The 11,261-nt window shown below is 47.3% G+C and overlaps 1 protein-coding gene across 1 annotated transcript; it reads right to left on the bottom strand.

Moving 5' to 3' along the window:
- Positions 1 to 2,447: 2,447 nt before the first annotated feature.
- Positions 2,448 to 10,982, bottom strand: misp3 (MISP family member 3). The gene is made up of 3 exons (XM_063221909.1): positions 9,550 to 10,982; positions 6,825 to 6,901; positions 2,448 to 4,090 (listed from the first exon to the last, which is right to left on the bottom strand). Exons 1-3 carry the CDS (start codon positions 10,778 to 10,780, stop codon positions 3,989 to 3,991), a joined length of 1,410 nt encoding a protein of 469 aa, XP_063077979.1. The 5' UTR covers positions 10,781 to 10,982; the 3' UTR covers positions 2,448 to 3,988.
- Between the last annotated feature and the right edge of the window lie 279 nt (positions 10,983 to 11,261).

Here is an 11,261-nt window from a genome sequence, read left to right as displayed (position 1 = left end):
CCATATCTAGCCTGTGCAGTAATCCGGCCCTGGCTCTGTGACAATAATGGTCTTCCTGTGCAGTGCGGTGAGTCACGGTGTTCACACGTTGGAGTTGAGTGGTGGATTGCTCAAGGTGACGAGATGCGCTGCTCGATTTGCATGTAGAGTTCCTCTGCAAGTTCACCGATTTGTTACACCACCCACCTACACACACAGACGCATAGACGTACACACGTACACAGACTGCACACAGAATGCACACAGGTGTACTCACACACTCATGCAGATGCTCACCCACACACACACACACATGCACACACAGACACCAACATAGACACATACACAAGCATGTACTCATACACAAACAAACACTCCCACCCTTAAGCACACATACACACACAAGCATGAATACTCTCACGCACGTACGCTCACACAATTCCACACACCAAAACAGATATTCACACCCATGGCCCATGCAGAAATAAACACTTTCAGACACACACCCTCTCTTACACACACACATCGTCATAATGAGGCTATAAAATATTAACTGGAGATTGTGAGGGGATTGCTAAAGAAAGCGTGGCGTGTGTGCCGGTCACACTCAAGTTCACTAATCACTTGGCGCGGGGCAATAGAAGTTTCAGTGGAGAGGAGGGCATTGGAAGTTTCAGAGGGGAAGAGGGCACTAAGTTTCCCACTCGGTCACCTTCCAAGATACCAGCCTTGTCACCATGGAGCACTATACTCATCCATCATCCTCTCTCTCTCTCTCTCTCTCTCTCTCTCTCTCTCTCTCTCTCTCTCTCTCTCTCTCTCTCTCTCTCTCTCTCTCTCTCTCTCTCACACACACACTCACACATGCGCACGCGAACACACACACACACACACACACACACACACACACACACACACACACACACACACACACACACACAAACACACACACACACACACACACACACCCTACCCATCACCAAAGGGAGCAGCCCTGTAGGAATTCTTCTTTTGTTCTGGGTCTTGAACTTGACCTTTGATTCCCTGAGGCTATTCAAGTTAGCCACTTGACTGCCAGAATAGCAAAGAACAGCACAATGGATTCAATAATGTTGAGTTGAATAGACTCAATAATAATGAGTTGAGAAGAGGCAGAAATATGCGGGGAGTGTAGCAGGTGTGTCAGCGTCAGGTCAGTGTCGCCGCAGGGTAGTAGTTATTAGCTGAATGCCGCAAACTTTCCCATGACTAATGGTGGCAGTGACATAAGCATTTTACAGTACATTACAGGGTTCTGTCTAAATGGGCTGATACATTGAAATGATGAACTACCAATAAACTACCAGCCCTAAGAACAATCCCTAGTAGCCTGCCAACATATCCCTAGCCCCTCACATTTCAGCTAACCCTACCCTGTTAACCTATCCCTAACTCAAACCTTAACCCAAATATATAGTAGCTAACAGAGGTAGTAAAACATTGCAAGCCATGTAAAGTTTTAAAAAAGCAAGTTGCCCTGCTGCCTTAAGTTTGTAAGCTAACTCAACTTGATACTTTGATTTCTCAGTTGACACAAATGTAAGCCTCAAGTTGAGTTTACCTGGCCTGCAATGCTTTACAGTGGGTAAAGAAATGGGGAAAGCCTTTTGGCCTTTGTCACCCAAAGCCAAATAGCAGCAAGTCGCAGCTTTCCCCAAGCCTAACTCTAAACCGTACCACTTAGCGATCCTAAAACGGTTTGCTGCGCAGCTATGGGTAGGTCATGTCAACAGGACACCGGCATAGTAAATAAACAATAGACTCAATAATAATTGTAATGAGCTGAATAGACACAATAATAACAAGTTGAGAAGAGGCAAAAATATGCAGGGAGTGTAGCAGGTGTGTCAGAGGCAGGTCAGGGTCGCCGCAGGGCAGTACTGAGAGGCTGGCTGCCACACAATGTCCTTTCCATATCTATGACTAATGCCTAATGCTGACAGTGATGTAAGCGTTTTGGTTTTTTTCTGTTCCAGTGTTCTATCAAAATGGTTGGCTTTGTCGAAATGAGCTACCGCTAGCCTGTTAACATAGCTCTAACCGAAACCATATCCCCAACCATAACATTTTTCATCATACAACTATGAATTAACTTCAAAGTTCATGCATGCACATTTGTACAGAACATTTTAAGACTGAAGGTTTAGGTTCATCTTTATAGTTTGACACAGCTAGGAATAGGCCTGTGCCAACTAAAGATAAAATACAGCAGCTAAAAAACAATGGCTGTCCCCAAACCCTAACCCTAATCTCTGACACAGGAAAGGTTTGTAGCTCAGCTCGAAAGGTATTGGGATCTCACTCTATTTGTTCCTGTTTTGAAGACTGAAGAAATATGTATTTGTGGCAATGAAAGAACAGTGTGGAAGAGGAAGACAAGATTTGGCAAAAGAATGAAGATTTTATTACTGACAGGTTTTGTTCTCTGTCTTTGTGTCTCTCTTTTGCTAATAAGATATTTTGTTATATAAATTAGTAAATGTTTCTCTCAAAATGTGTACAGTATGTGAGTCAAAGTTGGTCTCTTTTTTCACTCACGTATTAATGGCTTTCTCCGACAGTCAGCTATTTCTTAAACAGTAGAATGTAATTTGTGTCATTGTATACATACCGTGGCTGTTACATTGTATAACATAAATATTACAGCTACCCAAACTAAATAATTTATATACTTATTGCACAAGTGAACGGCTTCTACAGTAGTTGTGTGACATCAATACTTGACATTAGTCATAGTAAAACAGTGTTGTTGTAGTAGTATACTGTTATTGCCGTTGAAATTATACTGTAGTCGACAGGTGTGTTTAAAACAGTGAAGGTCTGGTACTGTATGTTAATGTCCTTGTGACGTTATGGTTATAAACACTGCGGGTAACCCCTGGCAACCCATTGTCAGATCAGATCTGTGGCTAGGGTTGCGGTGGGCCGACTCGCAGCAGGGGAAGTCATTAACCCTTTCATGGCACAGAAGTTAGGTCAGGAGCCTATAATGTCCTCCTGGTGGTGGGAGGGGAGTAGCCAGGCTTCCACACACCTCAAAATCGGATCGTCATCATCATCATCATCATCATCATCATCAACACTCGCATTCTCAGTCCATAGTCACAGGCCTGTCTCAGTTCTCCCCCCCGCAACCTTCAAAATGGCATCTCCAACATACCAGGTGGCAGAAGCGGAAAAAAAATAAGTAAAATTAGAAAAATAAAGTTCAACCATGGTAGTTTGTTTGGTCTGTCTTTGCTTGTCAATCCCAGGGGAGTTTGTTAAATTCGTCCATCTACCTAGGGTCAAGTTGGGATTCAGTCAATTGGGCTGGGATAAAAATGTGGTGTGGAGTTTTGAGAGTCTCTTGAACCCGGAGTGTGGGCGTCCACCTCTGCCCAGTGTGTGGAGCTCCCGCTCTCATATTCCCATGCAACACAGTCTCATCCCAACTCGTCAAATTCTGACTACCTCTGACAAGACTGCAATTTTTTTGACGTTGAGGGCATACCGGCCACGTCACATGTTGACTAGGTGGCCTAAACCTAGACCTTTCCCTTAATGATAACCGTCAGTGAAGTTACGCTGCCACAAGCGGGCGCCGTTTGAGGCACACGTCACATTTTGACTCCAAGGGCGGGCATACCTTAGACGTCACAAAAATTGCAGTCGGGTCAAAGGCAGTCAGAAATTGACAAGTTGGGATGATGCACTGTAGCCTGTGCCTCAGTCTGAGGTATGCTTTTGGAGTCAACGTGTGATTTCGTCCTCGAAGGCGCCCCCCTTGTTGCAACATAACATCATTGAGGTTAGGTTTAGGAATAGGTTTTGGTTAAGGCTACATAGTCAACATGTGACGTGGAAGGTATACCCAAGATGTCAAAAATTGCAGTCTGGTCAAAGGAAGTCAGAAATTGAAGAGTTGGGATGATGCACTGTAGCAGCCTGTGTGCCCATAATATCATATCCACAGGGCGTCACTCAGGCCTCAGTCCTCTTGGTCCCTGTGTCCGTTCACCATGCCCGTCTCCCAGCGCTGCACAAGGGGAGTCTTCTGCCGGGGGGCCCTGGCGGGAGGACTCCTAAGTACCTGAGTGAAAAATTAACGAGGCAGACATTAATAAATGTCAAGAGCTGCATTCACTGCTCAAACAAAAACTCAGAGACAAAGACAGGCAGACCATGTCCATGTCCTCCCCTGCACCGGACCAGTAATAATGAATGAATCAGTCACATATTAATAAATCATCAGCAGGGTAGCCGACAAGGGGGGGACAAAGGGGTTAGGTTCCCTGGGCCCAGGGAGATGGGGTAGGGGTCCATAATTGGGTTCTCATTACATTGAATGTATTAGGTCATGGGCCCTTTCAGATGACTATGTCCTGTGCCCAGCCAAAGCAGGCAGCGCCCCTGATCATCGGTGTCACTTCCAAGGCAACCGCATCATCATCATCATCCTCCTCTCTCCACTGCACTTGCATCCTTCATGCCAGGGGTGGGGAACCTATGTCTCGAGGGCCGTTCACAGCCCCGGAAAATACATTTTCAATACAAATAAGTTATATTCAGGGGACCTAGAGAAGGTGGTGGTTGTTTTAAAGGTGGCTGCCATCAATATAGGCCTAAAGTGCAGGGGGAAGTCCTGGTTTGTGTTCATAGTACGGCCCTCGGATGACTTTTACGGCCCTCGGGTGAATTTGAAGTGGCCCTTCGAATGAAAAAGGTTACCCACCCCTGCTTTAAAACATCACCTCATCATTAGCTTTATGCCTTGGAAGTGTGTATCAGATCTCATCTCCTCATAAGGCAGCCAGGAGTGTGCTTGCTGTGCGACCTTTCAAATGAGCACAACTGTATGCCGAGTGAGTGTGCATACTTGCTGCAGAACTACCAGAGTGCTATACACACGATACTGGAGAGCAGAAAATGGCCAGTGAGGTTCTACTCTCAAAATTTGGTAGGATCAGGTGTGGACTTGCATTTTGTAGTGTATGTCTTCCAAGTGTATAACGGACCACAAAAGACGACAAGGCAATGCCTGCTCTGGTATCCTAAAAGTCCATCTACAGTTCACTTCTTTTTATATTTGTTTTTTTGGACATTTTGGACTTCATTTAGACAGGACAGTCAAAGATGGAGACAGGAAGCCAGTGGGAGAGATATAGGATGGGATTGGGAAATGACCTCGGCCGGATTCGAACCTGGGTCCCCACAGGCCACATAGGACGACAAGGCAAAGTCTGCTCTTGTATCGTAAAAGTCCATCTTAAAATTGTATAACAGTTCTCGGGGAACACTTTACTTGATGCCGGCATCATACTGTATGTGTGACATAACAGTGTCATAACAGTTATGCATGTGTCGTAACACAGTACACAGCAAGTGTCATAAACATTGTGTCAATATCATAAACATTGTAGGATTATGTAATTAAGTGACATTTGGTTATGGCAAATAGGGCTGGGCGATATGGAAAAAAAACAATATCACGATATGGATTACTTTATATCACGATAACGATATATATCACGATATAGCACAATTACATACATTTTCAGTTATTCTCTTTATTTGCTCTTTATTTTTTCATGTTGCAAAACAACCTTTCTTTAGAATGGGTCTTTTTATTCTTATTTTCACAGTTACATTAACTTATAGTGTGTATTGTGACAATATGGAATGTAATTAAATTATATTCAATCGTATACAATTGATAGTAATTTTATCACAATAACGATATTTATAGGAGAAAGGTCACGATATACACTTTTATATCACGATAACGATATATATCGTCATATTGCCCAACCCTAATGGCAAAAACAGCCCTAACAATAACAACAACATTTCATGACCATAGAACGTTTATGGCATTAACATTATGTTTATGACTCCTTCATGACAGTATCATGACAGTGTTTTGACATTATTATGACACTGTTATGATATACGTATGATTCCAGCGTCAAGTAAAATGTAACCAGTTCTTTTCTAACACAACATGGCAAGGCAGCATCATGCTTGCGCTCACATCTCACATCTACAAGGTGCACTGCAAGGCAACGTCATGATGGCTTTCTTGTATCCTTCATGTCTAGGAAGAGCATAACACATCACTTCTTCTTATAGGACTCTCCCGATGAGGATGAAACCTCAGATGGGAGTGTGCAATGGGAGGTAAAACTGAAGGGTGTAGTCGTAGCAGCATCTATTCATTTGACACGTTCATGCATTCCAAGGCCAGATTTGCCTAAGGTGGTACTTAATAGGTATGTGCTTTTGTCATACAGCAAAAATGATAAAAGGAGCTGAGGTTTTCGTAATGGGAAAAAAGTTGTAATTCCCAAAGGGGATACTGTGTGTTGTTAGATTCCGGCTTGACAATTGCAGGTAAAAGGGTTATTAGATGTTGTGTTCATTTTTTTTATTGATTTCCACTTCACAGCGATCATAGTCATCATAACACAAGACTTAAGGGGATATTGCTCAGGATATTGTTCAGCGATATCTAGATGCAATAAAGCATGACAGTAGCGCCGCCATATAAAATGATGGAAAGACGCGAGGCTCAGAATGAAAGCACGATCGAAAACTTTTTATGTGCACATATATGATGTGTCCGTGTCTCAATGTGAATGTTTTCTCAGAATGAAAACACAATCTATAAAGAAGGAATGAACTCGCTCTTATGTGTTTGTGTGCATGTGTGATCTGTGTGTCTGTGTGTGTGTGTGTGTGTGTGTGTGTGTGTGTGTGTGTGTGTGTGTGCGTGCGTGCGTGCGTGCGTGCGTGCGTGCGTGCGTGCGTGCGTGCGTGTCACTCACCTCTGTTGGGTCCATCTGAGGCGAGTCTGACCGGCTTCGAGGTGTGATGACTATGGTCTTCCCGAATGAGCGCTGAGCTGGAGAGAGAGAGAGAGAGAGAGAGAGAGAGAGAGAGAGAGAGAGAGAGAGAGAGAGAGAGAGAGAGGTTTACAATCAAGGGTTAAACTTTTTGTGCAGCATGCATTCATAGCAAGCTTCACTCTGGGTGCTCTAAAATAGCACATGACCTACAATTCATATGAGAGTGCAAAGGTCATGATGTTAACTGCACTGACTGGTTCATATTTGTCCAGCTTCATGCTTAATTGTTTCAAGCTTACTCCACCCAGGCTAGATTCATACTGCTTTGTAAAGTAGAAAAACACTGCCAGTGGCTTTGCACAGATGCAGCACACACGCACGCACGCACGCACGCACGCACGCACACACGCACACACAGGCAAACACAAACACAATACCAGCTGTGGTAACCGACCATCTCTGTGGAAGTCGCTTATCGTCTTTAATGTGATAACTAAACTAAACCGCATCTGATAAAGCTTCAGTAGCCGACGTTTTGCATAGACAACAATGTGGCCCGCTGAGGGGGGGGGGGCAGGGGGGTATGTTGTCCCGGGCCCAGGGACATAGGGGGCCAAGAATTGGCCCGCATTAAATTGTATGTATTGGATAGGGGGCCCATTTGGATGATTTGGCCTGGGACCCAGTGACCGCTGTCAGTGGCCCTGACAACAATGTGTATCATAGGGATCCCAGTCACAGTGGTAAAAAGAAAAACAGATGGCCACTTTGCACTCTTGCAAACAGAGGTGCATCTTGCCACCAGGTAAGGCAGGCAGCCGTTTGGGGCCCCCAAGCCCCTAGATAATGAATAACAGCCCACATTTTACCACAGTAGTGGCGATTTTGGTTCAAATGCTAATTTTTTTGCGTTTTCGCTTGGGGCCCCACCTGACACTAGAATCGCCTCTGCTTGCAAATCATCAACACGGTGGCGAATAAAAACGTGTGATAGAAAGTCTGAAAACACATGCACGGTCGGTCGGCCATAACATCATTATGCACCTAGTGAAAAGTATTTAAAGAGGCTTATCGCTTAAAGCACTACCATGCAGGCTAGCGTAGCTCGTCAGCTCAACTTAACAAGCTCACAGGAACAGTTAAGCACAACACTGTTCTTGGCACCACACTGAAATGATGCTATAATTGACTATGACTGGAAATTCAAAATGGCGGACATGGACAAGACCCACTTATTCATGTATGAAAAGTTCGACATTAACAAAACATAGATATTAATGGCGATGATAAACATGAAAAAGACACTATTTGTGAATAGGCAGCATCAAATCTAGAAAATAGGCCTACTAAATGACAAAAAATTACACACTCTACCTTTAAGGACAACACAGTTTTTGGCGGCAAAATGAAGTAACATCATCATGTTAGCCATGCATAAAGCACAGGGTGACCAAGCATTAAAACACAGCTCTATTTTGCCAAGGTGTCGCCTTTCCACCCAGGGCCTGCGTAGCGATTGTATTCTCACACACACACACACTTGGGCGAGCACGCACCCACCCACCCACACACACATACACACACACACACGCACGCACGCACACACACATACACACACACACAACTTGAGCACAGGTGACAGGGCTTGACAACAGAAAGGGAATTAGGAAATCCAATCCAGGAGGGTTGTTGTTTCCTAAAGTGACCACTGATGAATCAACATAGCCGTGGGTTGTGACAAGGGGTGCGGGGCAAGCTGTACATGGCTTCCTTGGTAACGATCAATAAGTCCCCAGCTAACAACAACAACAACAACATCCCTTCTCCTAGTACTAAGCATCGCACCTACTACACTATGTGTTTAACTTCCAAACTGCTGACACACTAAAACCTCTTTAAACTCTATCATTACGGGATCTACTTTAAGTAATAGATGGCGATGACACAGCAGAGTGCCGAGGAAGATATAAATATGTATTACTTCGTAATGATACATGGTTCAAGTAGCAAGAGAAAAAGCGCCGCCACAGAGCCTGCCCTGCACAGAGTTTTTTTTTTGCTTACTCTGCAAGTCTGGGTGTGAAATTAAAAGCCGTTTTGATTAACATCAAGGTTTCTTTTTTCTCTCCGTCCCCCCTCATGTGTTTTTGAGTTAAGACTCTTAATTCCACCAAGGGCCTTTGTCTTCTGGTCACCAATTTAAGTATGTCAGGCAGTCGCTGGACCTACTGTGTTGTAGCCCGTTCAGCTGATACAGCATGATTAAATGGAGTACGGCTTTGTATTAATGGTCGAAGCCCGGAGCTCTGTGCTAAACTTTAAGTGGTCTTGACAATGGCGGCTTTTATTTTATGGGAGTGTATAAAAGCGTATAATGGATGTTTCAGGAAATAATGGAGTTTCAGGGAATTTTTTGTCGAAATAACCTCACAAAGACACCCACCACATACACCCACATATATTATACGCGCACACGCAAGCACGCGCACACACAGGGAGAGAGAGGGAGGTCCTGTGAGTCCGAAGATGTACACACACAGACACAGACACACAGACACACAGACACACAGACACACACAGACACACACAGACACACACACACACACACACACACACACACACACACACACACACACACACACACACACACACACACACACACACACACACACACACACACACACACACACTCAAGAATGCCCACCTGGTATTGAAGCTGAGCTGCTCTGTGATGGCACTGGACTTCTGCACTCCTTGGTGAGGGATGTGGGGGGTGTGGGGGACGTAGGGGACGTGGGAGACGTGGGGGACATCAGGGGCTCGGCTGACCCCGGCGGCCCCCGGTAGTAGAGGCTGTTCCTCTGCCTCTGCTTGCGCAGCTCCCTCTCCCGCTCCTGGGCCCGACGGATATCCTGCTCCACCTCCGGGTGAACCGACACGGACGACCTCAGCTTGAAGAAGGGGTTGTCCCTCACCAGGTTCCCGTCTTCCTCCTCAACCTCTTCTGGGGGTTCTTGGGGCTCTTGGGGCACAGCACATGGGGGTTGGTAGTCCACTTCCAACGTTGCTGTAGCCGGCGCTGGCACGGCTGCGGGGACGTCGGCGAGAATATCTGGGTGGATCTGAAGGCCCTCGAGGATGATCATTGGGTTGCTGGGGCCTTCCGACAGGCCTGGGCCCACACAGGGTGGAGGTGAGGTGGGAGAGGCTGGAGGCGGGGAGGTCGCCTGGGGCAGTGGAGGACTCTGGCGCGGGGAGGAGAGAACCAGCTCCTGGCTCTGCCTGCGCTCTGCCATCGAAGGAAAGCTGAACGTCGAGGCGGAAGATAACTCGTCGTCATCTCTCGGCCCTGGGCTGCACAGACCACTGATCGACCCGGAAGGGGTCCTTTGCTTGGGGGTGATGGGTATGTATTCCTCCTTGGGCTGCTGGAAGAGCTCGAACAGCTGTTTCCTCTCGCGCAGCTGCTTGACGGAGCCCTTCTCGTAGGTGCCAACCACCCTGCCCAGCTGCATGAGATCCTGCTCGCGCCGTGTCTCCACGCTGATCTCGTGCTGCATCTTCTTGCCCGCGAACTGCCGGTCCTTGACGCCCTTGTCCTTGAGGGCCCGGGACGGCGGCAGCGGGGAGGACAGGATGGGCCGTCGGATGGGGATCTCCACGAACTCCTGGGCCTTGTCATTGACGCTGATGCCGCGGGCTTGGCGCAGGCTCTGCTCGCGCTCGGCGATCAGACGGATCTCCCGCTCGATGGGGGTCTCCGTGCGGGGAGGCTTGGTGACGGTCCCGGTCCGGGCCTGGGTCGGGGTCTGGCCCGGTTCCGGAGAAGCCGAGACTTCCGGGGTGCCGCCGGAGATCTCCCCCGTGCAGCTGGGGGAGAAGTCGGCTGAGACGCCGCTGTCGCTCTGGTTATCGTCGTAAGGGTCCATGTCCATCCTGCTGCGGGCGGCTGGCTGCGTTAGCTGTGGAGCTGCTGCTGCTGTGGCATTAGCTGCTACCGCTGCTGTGGAGGCGTCTGAGTCTCGTGTTCCCTCTGAACAATCGCTGGCCTCTCCCGCTGGTGCTGCTGCTGGTACTGCTAATAGTCCTTGTGACTCTTGCGTCTTACCCGTGTGAACGCTGCCAGCCCAGTGTGGCTGTGGCTGTGGCTCTCTGTGCCTGCTGCTTGTGCTTGTTTGTCCACTCTCTCTCCACTCCTCCCCCTCCTCCTCCTCTCTTTCTCCCTCCTCCTCCTCCTCCCTCGTTCCCTCCCGCCCGGCTCCGCCAGCAGTGGCCGTTGTCAAAGGCTCTTTGAGCACAATAGAGCCGGCAGCACCAGGCCTCTCTGTCCCCAGCAGATTGGCAGACTTCCTGGCAACCGTATCCATGGGCGGAGTCTTCTCTCCTTCCTCCTCCACCTCCACCTCGGACTCACCG

The sequence above is a fragment of the Engraulis encrasicolus genome, chromosome 1 (assembly GCF_034702125.1).
Source record: "Engraulis encrasicolus isolate BLACKSEA-1 chromosome 1, IST_EnEncr_1.0, whole genome shotgun sequence".
NCBI lineage: Eukaryota > Metazoa > Chordata > Actinopteri > Clupeiformes > Engraulidae > Engraulis > Engraulis encrasicolus.
This window is presented reverse-complemented; position numbering and strand designations above follow the sequence as displayed.